Genomic DNA, 21,256 nt, shown 5'->3' with positions numbered 1-21,256 from the left:
CTTGGCACATTGCACACATGGCAGCAAAGCCATTCCAGTGGTTCTTCATATTCACAGGAAAAGCTCCATCTTTCATTAGTGCAATTGCAGCAAGTTCAATTAATTAAGTGAAATTAATGTTTCAAAGCATTCACCATAGCTCACGGTGCTCTAGAGAGCTGGTTAGGGGCAAAACACAACCAGTGACTGCAGAACAGCCCTCACACAGCATTTGGGCTTCTGCACAGGAACAGACACAAGTCATTAAAACGCATTAACAAACCAGTATATGCCAGCCAAAGCTTTATTCCAGCTCCTTCCATTGCTTTAGAACAGCACCAAATTCAAGACTTCAACCCAAAACAACTATGTTCCCCTATGGGAAAAAAAAAATTCTCCCCACCCCTAACCTCCCCCCAAAAAACCCTCAACTTTTTTTTTTTTTTTGAGAAAAAAACCACTTAACAATGCAACTTTTCCAAAAGCAAACATCAGAAAGCAGTGCTGTACAACACAGTAGCATATTCAGAAAGTCACAAGAAACCTTTGTTGAAGAACCACCCACCATGAACTCCATACAAGTCAGTGCACCCCCAGTCAGTAAAAAATGACAGTCAAGAGGCAAATTCTTACTTAGGAAAGTACAGCTGTAAGAAACAAGCTAACAGTAACAGTCTAGCAACAGCAGCTGTAAAAAAAAAAATCAAGCTGACAATACCAGTCTGCCAACTCCATTCCTTTACAGGGAAGTTCAGCAGTGACAGGCATTTGGTCAGTTAGGTAGAAAAAATAAACCACTCAATATTTCACTTGTATTTTTTGTTCCCACAAACAGATTTTCATGGGAACATTTCACACACATGCACTTGTTCAGTTTCACGTGGTCAACATGTCACTTGGTTTCAACAATGCTGGAGGACATGAGCATCTTCAGCTAAATTGCTACTGCAGCCAGTTTGCTTTTCTATAAGGAATAACACAGATTAGACCCATCAACATGTTTCTATAAATGTGTATAAAGGCATTAACATCAAAAGTCAGCTCTACAGGGCTGACATATTGGACTGTATTAAAAGACTACACTTACTATACAAAGATAAAACAGCTGAAACAGCAGAAGTACCCAAGAAGATGAAGCAGCAGTGCTCCCAGACTTAATTTATGAGTTCAAGTCACTCTATCCCCCAGTGGACTTGGCATAAGCCACTGCAAGAGTTTTTGCACCCTGTGTACCTCCAACTCCAACTGCCTTTCCAGGCAGTGGCAGTGTGTGCAGCAAGATCCAGCTCTGTGACACATGGGTGCATGACCCTGACTCACCTTTCCTGTGCTTGTGCTGAGGGTGCATACACTAATGCCAAGCAAAGTGTTAAAAACCACAAAAAAATCCACAAAATCAAGACAAATTCTGCATTTGAATGATGGAATTGAGGGAGTAGATTCACCATTTTAACATTTTATCAGATTCTTTTAACTATCATTTTTCTTGCTCAACAGACAACCTGATCTCTATTGCAGGCTTCGTTATTTGTTACCCATAAACCAGTACAGTTATACTGAAATAGCATTTGTGCTTTCAGGGATTCATTGCTAATTGTATCTCCAACTCAGTTCAGTCTTCATTAGGCAAGCACAGAAACAAACTGCCCAGATAGGTTTAGGAGTCATCATCCTTGGACAGATTCCAGAACTGGATATAAGGTCCTTAGCAACCTGATGTAGTTGGCCCTGTTTTTACCACCAGGAAAAGCCCCTTTCAACCAGAACTCCTCTACAACTCCATAATTATAAAAATAGCATATAATCAGAAAGAACCTTTATTATTTATTTGGTACACTGAATAGGTGTTCACCAGTAACACTTCAAAATTTTAAGTAACAATAAAGGTGTACATGTATATTCCCAACCTATCCTTACAACAACTAAAATGGTGTTATTACAGGTTTAGATTTATAGGTTATGGGACTGGGGCACTCAAATCCTAAACTAAACGCTTAATAGAGTGCCTAGCAGTTGCTCACCTTGCCTCAGAAACATGACCAAGAACAAACAGCACGCTGATGGCAATGCACAAGACCCTACCAAAATCTTTAATTTGGGTGAATCACCGCAGCTTTTCCAAGAGGTTCAATCCATTAGATGAATAAATAAATACTAAATTAGCTTCCAATCCAGACCCAGTAGAAGTTTTCACTGCATGTAGTCACCCTTAAACTGACAGTACATAAGCTAATGCTATCAAGAAAATCCCAACCACAGTATCAACCACATAAGCTCAAATTAGGGTTTCAACTGTATTTTCTAAAAGAAAGCATTTCCTAGAAAATTAGCATTCAAACACTGAGTACACAACCCATTTGGAGGACTTAAAGTAGACTTACCTTGAAGTAAGGACTCCTCTGGTAAGGACTGCAAGTTTTCTGTTGCAGGGGTTAATGCCTACACAAAAAGGGATCCTCTTAGGAAGCTGACACTATTGCCAGGACTTCCACTGAGGTGTTTCCTTTAATACTAGACTAACTTCTTACATGAGAACCACTGGACTCCTATTTACCATTGTTTTCCCCCCTTAAAACTCACATTAGTCTTCTACCCACTTTTCACTTTGATGCAAAGGCTGCATGTGAAGAATGAACTGGAAATTCATGCTGTTATCCTCACCAGCAGCATGGCTGATGACCTGAGTTTTGGGTTCCAGACATAAGTTTTTCATCCACTGGTAGGTGCTTCATGAAGAACACCGGTGAAAACCTTACTATTCTTTCCTAATCACTCCATAATATAAATGTTTTCCATGATTTAGCAGTTAGTTAGCACCCTTTCTAAAAACCAGTACTGTTCTGCCCAGCCCAGTATCACACTGCCATACCTCAGAGGATCTGTGAGCCCAGTCAGGAATTCCGTTCCAGACGTTCTCAGGATGCACAATCTCCTCATTGCCACTGCAGAGGTTCAAGACCTGTACAGAGCCAAAGTGGATCTAGCACAGCAGCAATGCACTCAATAAATAAGACACAGTAGTAGGAAAACAGAATTGAGGACTCTGTGCCTTTGAGGTGCTGAGAAGTCTGGATCTTGTGAAGAGGAACAAGTTAATCTCTAATAAAACTGAATATAGTTACTGAGGTTGCTCAAGGCTCTTCTGGGCTCCTAACCCAAGCATAGAGAGAAAAAGGCTGCAAAACATTGACTAGATCAGAACCAGAAGGAAGCTGATGAATAGGGATATCATTACATGATAATCACTGACACTGGTACTCATCTGAATACAGCTGACTTAGTGTTAAACACCCAAGGGATCTATCAGCAGAAGAGCTGGCTTCCACCATCTCAGACATTCAATCTTCCAAGAGAATGCTTTTATGTAATGATCTTTTGGATTTTCAACCTTAAATTATAACTTAGAGTCACTTTATGTAAGTACAATGTCTGTGCATGTGTGTACATCAACACACACTCCCCCTGGACTGAAGGAAGACGTCTCATTGATCCCCCAGCTTAAACAGCAGTAGAACAAGGCAGCTCACTTGATTATCCTCTACTGCTGAAGTTAACTCCCACCAACAGCTAATGCAATACACATTTCACTGAAGCAGGAATAGTTGTGGATTCATTATTACTTGTAGTATAGTTTGAGTTTCTTCCCCAGTTTCTACTGCTCTAGCACTAACTCCTCAAAACACCAGTAAAATAATGTCAAGTTGCATGAGCATTTAATGGTAACACAGCACCACAGCAGAACATTAACTTGCAGGCCAGACAGAACCACAAACATATGTGTGTCTCAGACTGCAGACAGATCCCTCAATAATCCCAGTCAATAAAAGACTGATGTGAAGGGAACATCAAGTGCTGACATCATCCAACTCAAGCTGAGACACTGCTGTTTCTCTCTAGTCTATAAATTCAGAATCAGCCTTTGCAATACTTAAATTCTATAACAGAGTTCTTTAAAATATTCACAGTTTAGAGAGAGACCAAGGAAGGACCAGATCTTAAGAATGCAGAAAGAGTATTCAAAGCACATTTACCTTGGTACCCTTCTCAGATACCTCCAAAATGCGAGCGTCGCACCATTTGAGAGAGGTCCACACCACACATTTGGAACCAACAGCAAAGCCCTTCAGATTACAAGGATAGTCATGGTGTGCTACAAGAAATGATGACTTATCAATGAAGGAGGAAGAAAAAAAAACCAAACTCATATAACCCCACAAAAAAAATGAAACCTCAAAAAAAAAAACCATGAGATGCCTCAAAACACTGCTCCCCCACCCCCTCCAAACTACTTGATATTTTGAAGTTAAAAATTGTCATCCCAAACAGTCCTGCAAATGCGCTTCATGTTCAGAAATGGATTTCCACTCAAAATCATTAATCTTCCCAAGTAAGACTCATTGCTGTTAGACTGTCACTTTACCCATTAGATACTACACTTGGTCTGCTGTCCTTAACCCATCAAAGCATTAACAATAATACATTAACTTATTAGGGAATAAAAGTTAGGTTTTCTACAAGAAAGCTATTCTCATGTTTGAATGTACACAACATTTTGATAATTTAACTCTTTAAAATCAGATACTTTACCTGCATTGCAGTCAGCCAAATTCTCATTTTGCTTTTCATCTTCCCCAGGCCTACAGCCTAAAGACTGAACACACGTATTTCCACTCTCTTTAAATGAGTCAGTCAAGTCTTGTTCCATCCATTCTTCCACACAGTCCTCTTTCTTCTTCCGCCACCCCTTGTGTTTCTCAACTTTGCAGTCATGTGACTTCACAGTGAAAACAGGCCTCTGATGTGCTGAGTCTTTTGAAAGAAATGAAAATTGACTTCCACTATTTGCAGAACTCTGCAGCACATCATGTTCCAGCCCTAGCAAGTCCTCCTCCCTGTCCTCCTGAGGCGGCTGAACATCAGGCAGCACCAGGTCCAGAAAGGGCTCAAATTTGGCTCCTAGCATCAACTGCTTGTCATGCATCTTCTGGCACAGTTCTTTCTCAGGTCTACCACCAGATGTTGGCAGCCATAGGGAAGGAGGGTCTGCTTCCATCCAATCATCTAGTACAGCTTCTGTTTCATGAATTCCAGACAAATTTGCTTGCAGTTTCTTGGTCTTCTCTCCCAAAGAAGGCTGAACATCAGATGCAATCAGCTCTACTGCCTTCTCTCTGTCACTAACTGAAGGCACCAGGTTTTCTTTCTCATTACGTAATGGTAAAACTTCAAGACAGTTCAGAGCTCCCAACTGCCCTGTCTCCTCCCTCACATCTGTCAGCTCCAGCAGTTCCTGTTCCAACACCGTCTCTCTTGCTTTGCTGCCTGATGCTGCCTGCATTTCAAGTGACTTTGCTTCCAGTGCTTCCTTTGTTCCTTCACCAAAGGAGGACTTTTCCAAAAGTCCCTCTAGCTCCTCCAAGAGCTCGTTTAGATCATAACATGGTAAGTGCATTTCTAACGGATCCAGTTCTAATGTCCCTGTTCCATTGCTTGCAGATGGCTGTGCCCGGAGCACTGGCAATCTCTGCAGTTCTTGTTCTTTTCCTAGGAAAAGGCTGGCTGCTGGAGCACTGCCTGTCAGTTTTGCTTTCGGCTCAGCCTCCTCTCCAAACATTATTTCAGGCAAGTCTTGTTCTACAGCTTTCATTCCATTCCCCACAATATGAGGACTGTAGCTTCTCATTGGTTCTAGTAACATATTGTTATCACTGTCACCTTCAGACAGAGCTATCTCTTTATCAAAACTATTCTCACACTTTCCCATCTCGTACCCATCATCAACCTTCCCACTGGCAGCTCCCACTGACACATTTGCTTCTGCAGTCTCTACGCACTCAGAAGTTATACCCAGGAAAGGATCAGAACAAAACAAAGCATTTTCACTCTCTTCCTGAGCTAATCCACAAACAGCAGTAGTTTCTTTGTCGAGACAAAGACCCAAATTGCTGTTTGAACTGCTATTTTCCTTTAGGGAGTTGCAAAGGTTTGAGAAAGCACTGTCACCAGTTTCTTTATTAGCCTTCCAAAAAGGCTTCATCTCTTCATTAATACTATTGCCAGAAGCTTCCAGCTTGACAACACACAGAGGGACTTCAGAATCTTTGTTTTCCCGAATTTCTACTACTTCAGCTCCTAATGCAAGGTTTTCAGTCATATCATAAAACTTCTTATTTGCATCACTAAGCCATGAGCCCTCTGAGGGACTGAAACCTGACAGACAGCAAGCAAATGCTTGTGCAGGTACTCTGAGCAGTTCACATGGCATCTGTCGGATCATCTCCAGGCTGATGGCTTCCTCACTTCCGTAATCCACATGTCTAACAACTACACTGTCATCTTTCACACTGCTGATCTGAGCTCTGTAGAACCACCCATCTTGACTGTATTTTGCTAGACAAGTATCACCACTTTTAATACAAGACTTGCTATCGTTCAGAGAGCTTAGCCCAAGCTTTTCAGCTTCCTCTATTTTTTTCTCGATGTAGCTCACATCTTTGTTATCAGCACAGTGACACCAGAAAAATCCTGGACTATTTACCACTGTGACATAAATTTTTAAAGTCTGACCTGCCTCTGGAAATTTCCAGATAAATGATTTACAATCACTTACATCGGAAATCTCATTTTGTACCTGAGGAGGCAAAGGCTCACAGACAGTTATCATGTCACTCTTCTCTCTTTTATCCATTTTTTTTCTTAAAAAAAGTCTTTCTCTACTTGGAAGATCTTTATCAGCTAAATCCACTGTTATTATACCTTGATGGTCACTGAGAATAACTTCCCATTTATCATCAACCTTCTTTACAAATTCACATGACAGCAGGATTTCACTTGTTCTCTTGGTGAAGTAAAACAGTGCTTTCTCTGTCCAGTCTGCACTTTTTTTGCATTTAAGTCCACCTAGAAAGCAGTGAATACTCATTGCTGGAATAGATGACAAGTCCTTAGGGAGCCTGCATGCTTGATCAACACTAATCACTGAAGTATCACCATAATCAATATAATGTACCCTTATCGAATTGTCAGAAGTCTTCTCTTTTACTACAGCTCGATACCACAGGCTGTCTTCTGAATACACAGCACTGATTAAATCTCCTGCTTGGAAAAGTTGTCCACAAGGCTCCTTCACTGATTTCCCATTGTTTAAACTTTCCAAAATGTTGTTAAGCTGAACCTCGTCACTCCCTAGTTGAACATAAAAATCGTGCAGGTCATTGATGTAAGACACATACACTAAAGTTTTAAGAGCTGGCACTATCTTCTGTGGTGGTAGATCAGATGAATTTTTAAGCATTATACACCTGCCTTCAGCATCAGATTTAGTATCTGACAGTGTATCCATCTGGGAAAAGAGCAGAGACTCCTCCCCTGCTTTATCCAACAAAATAGCATCCTTACTGCTAAGCATTTCACCAGGTCCTAGTAATCCAGCTGCCACATCTCCCTTCACAGAGTGCTGGAAAAGGTCTAAAACTTCTTCTTTTAAGTGTCTTCTGCTCCCTTGTTCTTGCTGGGCTTCGGGTCGACGTTTTCTTTCAAGAGGCCTACCTGCATTTAAAGGGGACTCTGCAGGCTCATCCCTCTCATTCACATCTGTATTTCTAGAGCACAAAGTCTCATTGTGTACATGACTACACAGTCCTATACTGTTTAGGCTTAGGTCCTTCAGTTTTGTATTAATTTGAGTATTTCCATCAAACAACTCTACCAGCAGTGTATTATCAGAGTCCTTTGCTACCACTATTGCTTTTAATCTCCTTTCTAGGACGGCTTCCTTAAACCATGTTGCAGCTTCTTTGGAAACAGATGATACATCAGACACAGAACACTTTATGGCCTGCATTGGCACAAGCAAGATATCAGAAGCATCACTGGGTAAAATAAGCAGATCATCTGTCTCTATTGCCTCTGTGTTCCCAAAATCCACAAAGAAGACTTTAGCCTTAGGTTGTCTTTCCATAATTACTCCCCTATACCACTGACTGTCAGAGTACCTTGCCAGACACAAGGTCCCAGACTTTCCCAAGGTTCCTATGCTGGTCACTCTCTCACTCAGGCGACTGATGTTATCAGCCAGCTGTGCCAAGGTATCTGCACACCTTTCAAGTTGGCAGTAGAACATCCATGGATTCTCAACATGCGTAATATAAACGTCTTCCTCACTCCCAATTTTGATACCGTGACTAGAATAATAGAAGGAGTGAAGCTGGACCAAAGATTCCAAGCGCTTTTGAGGAAATAAAGGTCTGGCTACACCCTTCTCAGTGAGAAACTGGCAAGCACTCTGAAAAGGCGTGATTAAATCTACAATGTTAAACAGGTCCCTATTTATTGAAGCCAAGGCAAATATTGTACACTTCAGATCAAGGTCAGATGATGAATCAACAACAAACTGCCGAAAAGTCTGAATGGCTTCTTCATCCCAGGCAAAAGGATTCTGACCATTAGGTTGGATTAAGTTGTAAAGGCTGCACCTGAATGCCTGAGCCTCTAACCTAAGGAAGTGTTCACTAATTGCACGGAGCTTCGTTAGACACACCTGCTCTCTGTTGCCATAGTCAACATATATGACTTCTACTTTTTCTGCACACACTCCTTCACTAACTATTAAAGCCCTGTACCATTTTTTATCCTCCGAGTACTGGGCTAAACACACAAGATTTGGCCAAACATGTGGCTGGGATGAATTCTTGCAATGCTCCTGAATTTCATCCATTAGTACCTCAAGGTCATGGAAATTTCTACTTAACTGACACCAAAAACAACTAGGATTTTCAACATATGACAAAATAACATTAACTGTACTTCCCACTTCTAAGTGGCCTCCACAAGAGGAGCCTGGCTTAATTTCCGCATAGTTCTGACCCAAAGAAGCGTGCAGATTTTCCCTACCCTCATAGTCTTGAGAGCAAAGTTCAGTACTCCTAGAACTGTGAATGGCTGCAATAGGGCTCTCTCTGACCATCACACCCACATGAGAATCAACCACTCTATCACTGCTCTTTAGATCACATTCTTCTCTGCGCCTCTTCTCTGCATTTTTTTGGCTTTCCTCTGCAGCACATACTAGAGAAGAGGCCTGTGTCACAGACTTATCTGATTTCTGGGAAGTCTTGGGCATTTCATACCTCTGGTATTTAGCATAACCCCTCTGGCCCATGAGTTTACTTACTCTTCTCTCTCCTAACTGGGACTGGTCAAAAATTTCAACCATGTATTTGTCACCCTGCACACTCAAAAACCAAACCTTTAGTTCTTTGTTCAGTACCATCTCCCTGAATGCAGACACAGAGGCTTCACTCCAACTCCCTCTCAGAGGGGAGACACCTGCCAAACAACACTTCAGAGCTAAAGCAGGCAGTTCCCTGAACCGAGGGAGCAGCTCCTTCACAGCACACAGACCCACAGTTTCTGTACTGCCTCTGTCCACCAGGTGTATTTCCACCCCAGTGTCCAGTACCCTGGTGACCACCGCTCGATAGAAGACACCCTCATTCCAACTGGCACAACAAAGGGATCCAGGCTGTGGGTCCCACTCAGCACCATCCAGCTTTGTGGAATGGGAATAAAAATTCCACATGCACTGCCTTAGCTGCCTGAAGAGCTGATAATGCTCATGGAGCTGCAGCCAAAACTCAGATGGGTCTTGGAGGTGAGAGACCCGTGCACTGTAGAATGTCCAGGTCTTCAGATGCACACCAGCTACAGCAGCACCAGCCAAACCTCTGTGTGTTAAAACAGGAGGTGCTTCTGGTGGCAATCCCAATTCTTCAACTAAGGATTCCTCTACTTCCAGCTGCTCATGAGCCTCAGTTTGGCTCACATGAGTACTGACCAGGCAGCAAGCCTGAGACCCAAAAAGACCGTTCAAATCAATGCCATTTTCCCCATAGAGTGTCACATAATAGAGATGCTCAAAGGAGTTAAAGGCTTCAATGTGAGCACTCACTCCTCTGCCGAGCACCAATGCTTTCAGCAAATCGACCTGTAACGGGGACCAGCCACGCCCCCCATCCGAAACACCCTGAAGAGCACAGATGTAAGTGACCACAGGCATGCGAAAACACTCAGCAGGCAAATGGCGCAGGTTAGCTCTGGTTACAGTCTCCTTCCTGCCATAGTCCACAAAGATCACAAGAGCTGCATGCTGGTCCTGCCCCTCACCAATGAGCTCCAGCAGAATGGCACGGTACCACTGGCCATCCATCCCACGGGCAGCACAGGGCGAGCCCACTTTGGGCAATAAATCCTGCTCCCACTGGTCATAAGCATGGCACATGGTATCAGCAAGGCAACAGATCTCCTCAGACAGGCACTGCAACTGGCAGTAGATGTGGTGTGGGTCAGAGACATGGGTCACTAGGACAGGCTCCGTCACACCCAACTGAAGCTGAGGGTAGTAGTAATCCAAAGCAGGTGACAGAGGCCAGTACGAGAGCAACACATGGACAAGCTGCGGATCTGCAAAAGTTCCAAGGGAACACGCTGGAGGCTGCTGACAGAGCTGCTTCTTTAACTGGCCAAAAGGCAGGCAGCGCCTGAGTACCTGGCAGAACCAGCTGGGAGAGACACGCTTGGCCAGGCCCAGCTGCCGCATCTGGACCACGAGCTGGGGCAGCTCGAGTACGATAAGCTGTGGCGTTATCACCTCCTGCACCACACCGGACACCTCCTTGCCATGCAGGAAGCTGAGGAACTCCATCGCCTCCACGGTCCACCTGGACACTGGTGAATCCCCACAGGCTGTCCCCTCGTGACCCTGGGAGGGCATGACATCAGCCACGACACAGCCCAGCACCTCTGGGCGCAGCTGGAACAGCTCTGAGCAGCCCCGTGCCAAGTAGTATGCGGATGTGGCCACCACGTACCCCTCGTCCAGCAGGAAGACACGGTACCCCTGGGCACTGCAACTCACCACACAGCAGCGGTACCAGATGCCCAACACCTCCACCAGTGCCAGCTCTCCTGGGCACAGCCTGGTCCCGCTGGCCCCCGACCCACTGGGCTCTGGGCGGGCCGCCAGGCGCGGCCCGGCCGCCGCCTGGATTTCGCGGTGGAGGAGGGCATAGTCAGCCTTGCGTTCGCCCAGCAGCCCCCATAGCCGCAGGATAGGCACCTCGGGGTAGAGCCCCACGGCGCTGACCCGCAAGGTGACGGTATCGCCGCGGCCGAGGGACCCCGGCCCGGCGCTCATCGCGAAGCCACCGCACCTCGCTCTCCGCTCCCGCACGAGGCGAATGAACGCCCCTCCCTCCGACCCTCGGCCTCATATAGGACACGCGCCGCCCACGTGACCCAGAGGGGGCCGTTAGCGGCTGCCCCAGCGGCCGAGTCCATTTTGACCTCTCGGGGGGGTGGAGAGCGGCGCGAAGGGAAGGGAGAAAAGGAGGGGTGAAGCGGGCTGATACATGGGGCCGCTCCTGCAACACCGAGACTGCGCGTAGGCGCCATGAGGAAGAGGGTTACGAAATTATGGCCGGGACGCCGCGGGGCTCAGGGCAGAGCCCGGCGGAGCTGCCCTCGCCTACGGTGGAGCACTCCACGCCGGCTGAGTGGCGGCGGGGGCGGGGTGAGGGGGAGACCGCGCCGAGCCCGCTTAGCTCCTATTGGCCAGAGCGGCGCCGGGGGCGGGACACGCGTGAGGAGCTTGGCGGCTATTGGCCAGCGGCGGCGGCAGGGCGGGGCGCCGCGTGAGGGCGGCAGCCGCGGTGTGAGGGCGGGGAGCTCGCCCCGGGCACCCGCCAGCAATCGTTACTAGTTCACACCCGAAGAGAGAGATTTGTTAAGAGTTAAAGAAGTTTTTCACTACAAGATTTTTACAAGGCTTTATTTTGAGCTCTCCCTCAAGGGTCTGTATTGGGACCAGTGTTATTTAGTATCTTCATGAATTGCATAGGCGAAAGGTTGGAGTGTACCCTTGGCAAGTTTTCAAGTGACACCAAGTTGAGTGATGCTGTCGTTACAAAATCCTCTGAAATAGTTGGGATAAATAAGACCATCTAACAGTGTCTTTTTACTGTTAGCAAGTAAGACATTACTTTATTCTTGGCCAGGAGGTGTGTGTGTGTGTATATGTGTGTGGCTGACAAAATTCCAGCCTCTACACAGATGCAGATACAGAACTTTGACATTTATTTATATGTATTTTTAGCAAACAAATTAATATTCACTGGTTCTAAGTTACAGAATTCTCTTTCATTAATTAGTATTCTGTCCTCTACTGGTTATCGATTTCTCACTTCTCATGCAAACTAGTCTATATTTTTCAGTCCTTTTATTATCTTCTTCCCAGGTAAGGACTTCACAGCACAAATACTGAGTCTTTGTTAGTCTCTATTTTTATCTGCTGTTTTCTGCAAAATGTCCTTGTGGTCCATAAATTGTGCACTTCTTGTATCCCGTTTCAAAAACAGACCTCTCTTATTCCAGGCTTTGTTCATTGAAGTGTATCAAGGTTATTTTATCAAAACTTAGGGTTCCAGTGATTTTCCCAAGCTGTGTGCCCATAAAAATAGCAATTTTGATAAATGCTGGCTAAAAGTGGTTTACATATACACTGCTTATAATTAATATCCTGGTTATGATGATCAGAGAGATTGAGCAACTGTCCTATATGGAAAGGCTGAGAGAAGTGGGATTGTTCAGCCTGGAGAAGAGAAGCTTCAGGGTGACCTAATTGTGGCCTTTCAGTACCTGAAGAGAGCTGACAAGAAAGATGGAGGGACACTATTTACAAGGGCCTGGAGTGACAGGACAAGGGGGAATGGCTTCAAACTGAAAGAGAGCAGGTTTAGATTGGTATTAGGAAGAAATTCTTTACTGTGGGGGCAGTGAGACACAGGAACAGGTTGCCCAGAGCAGCTGTGGATTCCCCATCCCTGGAAGTGTCCAAGGCCAGGCTGGACGAGGCTTGGAGCAACCTGGGATAGTGGAAGATGTCCCTGCCCATGGCAGGAAGTTGGAAATAAATGATCTTTGAGGTCCCTTCCAACCCAAATCAGTCTGTGATTCTATGATAAAAATACTTATTCTATCTCAATAGACAAGTAAAGCTGTGTATCCATCACCAGGGTTATCAGGGTAATGGGATGGCAGGCGGGACTGCTTGGGATGTAACTGAAGCAGCAGCTTTGCTGGTTTATCATTGCTAGTGTTGGAGTGCAAGATGGAAAGGACTTGGATTAGTTTCTCAGGATGTCAGCTAGAAAAATATCAGGATTTCTGAACAAAACCTTTGGAGTGATGCACAGGAGGTTCCACCTGCACATGAGGAAGAACTTTCCCGTGCAGTGACCAAGCATTGGAACAGACTGTCCAGAGAGCCTGTGGAGTCTCCCTCACTTGGAGGTATTTCAGAACTGTCTGGGTGCAATCCTGTGCCCCGTGCTCTGGGATGACCCTGCCTGAGCAGGTAGGTGAGACCAGGTGACCCACTGTGGTGCCTTCCAACTTGCCTCATTCTGTGATTCTGTTACTCCCTTATAATGGTGAGATGAATGTTTTCCAAGCTGGAAGTGCACCCCCAAATACACACAGCCACAACTGAACTACAATACAATCAGAAAGTACAAGTGCTAGCCAAGAAGACACCCAAACTGTGTTTAATGAGAGATTGGCACACTGGAGACAACTGGTTGCAAAGACTAGAAGAAATCCTGGGTATTTATTCAGAAAGCCAAGTCTTCTACATAATTCCATTACTAGATATTACTAAATCAAAGACAGCTTTGTTTTATCTACTCATGGCTGCTTTTAATACTGCTTTTTTGCCTCTTGATTGCCAAAGATGAACCTAATGACAAACAGCACTAGCCTCCTTCTCTATGAAGTCTAGAAGTCTTTAGGTTTAAAAATAAATAAATCACTCCTGTTCAAACATTTTGCATCGTTGAAGACAACGTTATATTCCACTGAGATTGAAAGTGGGCAGAGTGTGTGTTTCCATGGAAAAGTGGTACCTTGATGACCCAGTCTGCCACATCAGCACCTTGTCATGGGACAAGTAGTTCAGCTTGGTCCTATGGAGTCTCCTGAGTCCTTCAAGCAGGGCAGAACAAACTAGGCTTTTGATTTCCTAGGAAAAGGACAGCATTTCAATCATGATCTTACTCAAATAGTTGAGTGGAGAGGTCGGGCAGTCTCTGGGAAAGTAAGAGGAACACAAACCCTTCCACCTTTTGTACAAAGCAAATTTGGAATCAGATAAACTGCTTTTATCTTTTTCAATACCTAGCACTACAGGCTTAGTTTGCTGAGACATCAAACTAATGAGGTAGTTCTTTATCTATGTGCAAATGCAATTAATAACAAAAATTCCCAAATAATTTTATAGATGCTTAGCCACAGAACATGTTCAGTGCATTGATCAACCTGCTCTTGTCTTTAACAACTGGAACCATCTCAATTATCAAACAAGCAGACAGTATTATGTTCTATTTGCTTGGTAGACTTTTTTTTTATTCCTGTTTGCTGGTTCAGGAAGCTGATGCTGGCTGCTAGTTGAAGTATTATTGTGACAATTTTATTCTGTGGATAATAAAAATTTCATGTAGCAGTCTGACAATCAAACAGTGATCCTACTACCTTGTGGAATGAGAATTCAGCTTTTTGAGTCTTCTCTCTTTTGTGAATATTGAAGGTTTTAAAAAGAACTAACTCCACACATCCTTCTGATTTGTTCATATGTAAGCCAGAATACCAGTGACCAAGGAGCCTGAGAAAACAAACACTGAAGTTAGAGGGTTAAAACAGAAGCAACCCAATAAATAAGCCCATTAGATTAGACTGTCTCCTCATAAAAATCATACTAAGTTCAGTCTCCTACTGCTCTGGTTCCCAGAGAGGTTCCCAAGCCTCTGCTCAGAGAGGCTTGAACTCCCCATTCCTGCAAGTGTTCAGTGCCAGGTTGGATGGGGCTCTAAGCAAGTAGAAGGTGTCCCTGCCCATGGCAGAAGGTTTGGAATAAGATGATCTTTAAGGTCCCTTCCAACCCAAACCATTCTACGATTCTATGATTATGTCTTTCATACAAAAATCGTGATATTACATAGGGTTAGGGCTGAATCCATACTCCTCACATTTTAATGCTAATTGTTCTTGTAAAGAGTTAAAAAGCACATACCATTCGCATCCAGGTTGGTATAAAGCCTTTGTACAGCGACATAAAACCTTCACCCTGGACAGTTTGAATCAAGCAGTCCATGGAAGATTTATAGAGCAGACCTCTAGCAATGTGCAAGGAGAACAAACAGTTAGGATTACAAATAAACAATTTTTTAAAATTCCATCCCCCTCATAAAGATAATTTGTAGTTGATATTTTTCTACAAGCAAATGCTCTTTTGTAAGCTCCCTGGAGTCTAACCCAGAATTGAAATCTACTGGTTATGATTAGGTGGCCATCACAACAATATCCCCCAGACATCTGCTAAATCAGTGAAACCACCACCAGAAAGATGAAGAGCAAATTATCAACTTAGCACTTCACTCCAGTGAAATCAGTGAGAATCAGGGTTTCAATTTGCTGCTGAAAAGTCGGTCTCTGAAGTGTCCATACTTTCCCTGCTTATCTCTCGGCTGGTTCATTATCCGGGTTTTGACCACGTCGGCAGGAGTTCCCAGAACAGCCGCTACCAGCCCGGAGCAGGCACTGCCAACAGCAAGAGATACTTAAGGAAGAAACCAAGATATATCATGACAATTTTAGCATTGTAATTCCAGTTCTTATAATAAAGATATATTAAAAACGTTGTCATAAGATCATGAGTAATAACTCATAACATAAACTTGGTTTAGGAGACTTGCTAGTACTGCTCTTGCTCACATGTCCTCCCAGTGCCAGCTGCCCTCATGTCTGTGTGCAGTTTTGAGTCATGGATGAAGGACCCACAGTAGGCAATTCATAATATTGTTTATATAAAGTACATTTCTTCATCATTTAAGGGAGTAAAAGAGGTTGTTCTGCAGCGGTTGTATCACTGTGCTCCCACAGATGAGAGCAAAGGTGTTTAAGTGCACCAGCAAGGCACTTCTAGTGCGGGCAGTTTTGTAGCAATGGTTGTATTCTTTCTCTTGTGTCTTCTATAAAGTGATGTTCTCTCAGGAAAGAAAAGTAATTCTAAAGTTGCATTTCATCAGCAGTATCAAAATCAAAGAATGGCGTCTTCTGCTGGCACAGAGAGGCAGATAAAGACAGCAATGCTGGAAATGCTCTACAGTGGAAAAGGGGTAATTGGGGAATACGGCACCTGCTAACACTGTGAGTCACACTATTGTCCACAAGTGTCGTGTTCAGAAGCAAAAAGTGTTTCACTGAGTCATAGGTGGTCAGATCTGTGAAGAGGATAATGAGAAAAGACACTGTCAGGAGTGAATGATGTCTGTGCTGTTCATGACCCAGGATGCTCATTCCCATTGCAGCTCCTGCCTTTTGCACGGCTGGAACTCTGCCCCCAGTTTCGGATGAGGGCTGTGGGACCTGAGTCCTGTCTTTAGACATGTGAGTACAGTCTCCTTTCTGCTCCCATCTGCTCTGATTTACCTAACAGATGATGCTGAGCTGTATCTGGGTGACCCTCACTGCTGGCTCAGCTTCCTGGCTTGGCCTCAGACCTGCCTCATCACCACACACTTCCCTGAGGATTTGGATCTTGGTGAAGCCTGGCTGCCTTTGCTGGCTCTGCCCTGCTCACCTCACTTGGGCACTGGGTTGTGGCTGGTGAGGTCCCTGCTTTGCTGGCCATGAGGACCCATTCAGCTCCCGGCTCACTTTTCCTTAAGCTCCGGTAAAAACTGTTACTTTTAAGCCATTTGATTTCCACAGGACCAAAGCACAGGTGTGCAAGGCAAAGGTCACCTGCAGGATGCTCCAAACAGGGCCCCAGTGTGGGTAATCAAGGGAGCAGCTGAACTCCTCTTTCTTAAAGCTTTTGGTGGGGCCTTAAGTGCTGCAGACCAAATTATTCCATTTACCTCCCATGTTCACCAACGCAGCTCTTTGGACATTTGGTACCCATCCAGCCCAAAGTCCCCTTACTCCTCCTTCAGACAGGATCTTCAGAAATGCATGGTGCACGCCCCGAAACCTGAAATCAAGGTGCAACTTGTGGGTAGACAGCCCAGTGAAATCTTTGCACATTCCAGCACTTTGCTGCACTGGGTCCTCATGTAAGATTAGGAATTTATACCTGCAAGGATCTGGCCCCCTTGTTTTTGGATCCATCTTTGACTTTCACAACACAGTATTTTACCAGAGATACTGGTTGCCTTGCAAAGCAGAGATCTGGTCCCTAACAGCAGACAACTCTTAGATCCCACACTGGGTTGCAATACTAAATGTATGCGACACCAAATGATGGCAGCAGTTTGGGATGCAAAGAGCAGCATGTCCTGGTATTTGCAGGGGGGTCTCAAGCCCCGCTGTGTGCCAGCCTTCCCTGTGCCTGTGCATCCTGCATGAGCCATCTCCCTCATCCTTTCTTCCATCTTCCCATCTTCAGAAAGCATCCTTCCCTCCCCACAGTACAGTGCTAGCACGGATGTGCTGCAGCATGGAGCATGGATTTGTGGTCCCTGGGACTAATAAATCAGAATAAAGAAGATGAGTATAAATGGAATAAGGAGGAGGTCTTGAATCCCCCACCCCTTCACTGCCCAGAGCCATTGGGTGCTCTCCCTGTAAAAGGGCACGGAGCAGCTGGGGAGAAGGGGTGGCAGAAAACAGAGAACCACACTCTGGGCCAAAGAGTGATCAGTAATAGGAAATAAACCACCAGCTCTGAGAGGAACCAACCGTAATGGTTTTCCTTCCAACTTCCTTTTTCCCTCCATCTGCATCTGCACCTTCACCAGATCAGTTGGGCTGGCGAAAAACTGTCCAATGGCACCCGCAGACATGCCTCCAACCACAGCTTTCCTACCAAAGGAGAAAAATTGTGCTCCAGAATACACTGAAAATCTTCACAAGTCACAGTGCTCAAGCTGAAGAGTTCAGCAGCACAACCCAGGTGGAACAAGTGTAAATGGTTATTCCATATCTTAACAGCCGAAGTGAAGGTAATAATTGTGATGGCTGCAGGGTGTTAAAGTAGCCAGTAATATTTCTGTTAATTTTAAGAAAGGGTTAAAACTTACCTGGGGAAAAAATATCAAGGTTCTATTATGCTCCTCGCTTAATGTTTAAAGGCAGGATGGCAAAATACACAAGTAAGGGATGATAGTCCATGCATTATAACTGAATGCCCACCTGAAATTCCAAGCTGCTTGCTGATATATAAAACTTCCTTTATCTCCCACTGCTACTAGATGAGCTGTGTTGACTTTATGAGTCTATATATTGTCGTACAATCAGAAGTTTCCGTATTATCTGTAGTCCTCCTTCCCTGTAGCACAATTCATCACAAGTATTTTGTCTGAGAGTTTATCAATCCCATTCTAAAACCAGATATATTTTGGACCTAAGATTTGGCTGTAGGACTCCTATAAGTTTGTCCTCCTAAGGACAAACCCCAAGCAAGCAATAAAAATATGCATGAATATGCAACATTACCAGAGAGGAAAGCTTTCACCCTCCGCCCTGCCAAGCACAGAATCACGGAGATGTTCGTAAGTAACCATCCGAACACCAGTGTATACTGTGGAAAACAAAAGCAGGAGACAGTTCTTGGGTCTGCCATTTGAGGTCACACTGTGAGAGAGAGATCAAGACGTTGGTTTATGACACTCCAGAGCTTGCCTGGGTCAGCTGGTCACTGCTCCCACGTTTGTGATCAGAATGGGGAAAGTGAGGGGGTTGCCTGGTGTCAGTGGGAGAGCCAGAGCACTGCAGCACCAGAAAATCTCTCTGGCTGAGCCACAGGTTTGCCAGGAGGCAGCACAGCTTTGCCTGCACCCTAAGGAGATGGGACTGCATTGCTTCCTTCTGGGCTGATGCCAAACACAAAACCTCCACAAGTGCTTTCGAGGTTTGTTGCTGTCACTGTATTTCCAAGTAAAGCACAGAAAGCTGTTACTTGTGGCCAAACCTCTAATGCATTTCTTCTAGCACTTGAATTCTTCCCTTGTGCTTGCAACCTCATCTTTTTGCCCCTCTTTTTTCCTAATCTGTCCCCACTTCCCTCACATATGAGACATTTATTGTTCTGAGGACTCTTGAGTGTCTGTGCTTCCTGGACAAGACCTTCCTGCAAAGATGACAGAGAACTTATATTTTGTTTTCCCAGAAGCCAGAATAAGGCCATGAAGGAGTGGTAAAGGGAAGGAAGAGACGATATTGATCTGGAATCTCGTATGTTTCAAAATGGGATTTCGGGCTAGACTGAAGAAGTCCTCACAGATATATTTGAAGTACAAGAAAATATGGCAAGCTCACTCCAAAATACTATTGGCCACAGAAGGCAGCACCCAAGCCTGTCCCAGCACGAGCAGATAATCACCTATGTGGCGGTAGACGGCCGGCGTGGCTCCTTGCCAGAGCTTCCGCACCCCCTCCTCCTGCGCGATTCCAGCCGCCGTGCGCAGCATTCCGCGGTAGGGGACCGCCTGCCCGGCCACAGCGCCATCGCGGCGCACGGCAGCTTCACCTTGGATCTGCAGCCGGGTTTTCGTCAGATCCAGGGGAAATGTCACTGAGGGGAAAGGGCCGGGAACACACGTGAATACGAGTACGGCTGCGGGGAGACCTCCCATGCCGGGAACACCTGCCCCAAAACGCCCTGCCAGGGGCTAAGGGGCTGTGCAGGCACCAGCGGGGAGCAGAGCCTGGACCCAACAGGGTGCAGGAGATCGCTGGAGAAGAGGAGAATTCTCATCCAGATCTGTTAAAAGTGGCTCTGGGCACAAGTAGCTAAATTACATTCCTGTCAAACAGCAGTCTTTCTCCCATATTTAGTTTTGCAGATTTCTTATGCAATATGTGTACCTTCTGAGGGACTCAGGATTAAAAATCCTGTTCCAGTTACTCCCCCTGAATACAGACCAGTCACATCTCACAATTGATCATGTGGTCTCTCCAATTCTTCCCAGCACAGTGGTGGCATATGTTATGGTCAGGACCAACCCCACAGAGGTGATCATAATGCAGACACACATTGAGGCTCACCTACAAACTTACCTGCATATCTGTCCGACAAACCACCCTAAAGCATGCTGCTTTTCTTACGAGGCACTCAAATAATGTCTAGCCTGTTATTTCTCTCACTGAAATAACTGGTGGACAGTGAAGGAGATCTAAGTTGATCTCAGCTTCCCAGGGCTGCTCCTGAAACAGTATGGATACACACTGTGCCCCTTATTTCAGTTCCAGGCCAGGAGTGCCTGGCAATGGACCTTCCCAGCCTGTGCCCAGGAGCAGGGCTTGTCTTTGACACCTCTGTGACACACTAGGGTCCTTCCAGAGCAGGACTCAGGTGCCAGGGGAAAATAATCACTGGTCCAAGCCTTAGCAGGTTTATAGTCTATTTGTGCATTAAGTTTGGTATTCATGTTTAAAGATTAGCAAAGATCGAGAAGTTACAAATCATTAGAGCAATGTAACTGATTTGCCTGTAAAAGCTTGTAGAAATTATAAAGAACATGCTGAAAAATATTCAAAATAAGTTACTTGGTCACAAAGTAGTGTTATATAGGTGCCAGTGGGCTTCTATTCCATGTTTCACTGAGCAGTTTTCCAACTCAATTTTTAAGCAATCTCCACTGTGGTCAGAAACGTAAGAGTGGATTTTTCTTTGATTAACCTTCATTAACTATGAAAAGGAAATTCCTGAAAGAATCAGGCCTTGCTAGTAACTTAGGCAACAGATCTGCCTGCCTCTTTAGTCTTTTTCTGGAAACCCAGCCAGTGCAAAGCTTAAATTAGTCACAACTGCATTGAGTTAATGACTGCAGCCCTTCGGTCTCAGAGGCAAAGATTTCATCCTGAAAAACCCTCCCTCCAGCCACGGTCAGGTGGCATAAACACTTGCAAGGCTTAAGATTACGGAAAAGCCACGACTAGCACAGTGAAATGCAGATTTGCTGCAGTGGAACACTGAGGAATGAGGCATCTGGGGACTGATGTTCCCCCTGCCCCCCGTGAGTAAATCTGACCCCCTTCCCTCTCGGAAAACCACGGTGAGTTGTACCTAGTTCTGCCACAGCCGCTGCACAGGCTGACAGAGCGAATTTGCTGGCTCGGGGCCATCTCTCTGGAAGAGGCAAGCTCCTCTCTTCTTCTGCAGGTGACATCTAGCATCTCACATGAACCGAGGCTAACCAGACACCCTGCCCGGGTCTGTCCGCAG

The 21,256-nt window shown here is 45.1% G+C and overlaps 2 protein-coding genes across 4 annotated transcripts; both read right to left on the bottom strand.

Moving 5' to 3' along the window:
* Window positions 1-265: 265 nt before the first annotated feature.
* Window positions 266-11,221, bottom strand: TDRD6 (tudor domain containing 6). 3 transcript variants are annotated; one of them, XM_042032825.1, is made up of 5 exons: window positions 4,567-11,221; window positions 4,011-4,129; window positions 2,849-2,938; window positions 2,361-2,418; window positions 266-943 (listed from the first exon to the last, which is right to left on the bottom strand). In XM_042032825.1, the coding sequence occupies exons 1-5, from the start codon at window positions 11,171-11,173 to the stop codon at window positions 882-884; spliced, it is 6,936 nt and encodes a 2,311-aa protein (XP_041888759.1). In that variant the 5' UTR covers window positions 11,174-11,221; the 3' UTR covers window positions 266-881. The 3 variants fall into 3 exon arrangements, with proteins under 3 accessions (XP_041888759.1, XP_041888760.1, XP_041888761.1); XM_042032826.1 differs by lacking the exon at window positions 2,361-2,418; XM_042032827.1 differs by lacking the exons at window positions 2,361-2,418; window positions 2,849-2,938.
* Window positions 11,222-13,554: 2,333 nt separating this feature from the next.
* On the bottom strand, window positions 13,555-21,200 carry SLC25A27 (solute carrier family 25 member 27). The gene is made up of 9 exons (XM_042032824.1): window positions 21,098-21,200; window positions 19,412-19,603; window positions 18,526-18,610; window positions 17,770-17,892; window positions 16,950-17,062; window positions 16,226-16,310; window positions 15,535-15,627; window positions 15,101-15,203; window positions 13,555-14,692 (listed from the first exon to the last, which is right to left on the bottom strand). Exons 1-9 carry the CDS (start codon window positions 21,198-21,200, stop codon window positions 14,621-14,623), a joined length of 969 nt encoding a protein of 322 aa, XP_041888758.1. The 3' UTR covers window positions 13,555-14,620.
* Between the last annotated feature and the right edge of the window lie 56 nt (window positions 21,201-21,256).

Source organism: Corvus kubaryi, unplaced genomic scaffold, assembly GCF_017639235.1.
Source record: "Corvus kubaryi isolate FWS band 111438036 unplaced genomic scaffold, C.kubaryi_AGA036_p1.0 37354, whole genome shotgun sequence".
Classification (NCBI taxonomy): Eukaryota; Metazoa; Chordata; class Aves; order Passeriformes; family Corvidae; genus Corvus; species Corvus kubaryi.
This window is presented reverse-complemented; position numbering and strand designations above follow the sequence as displayed.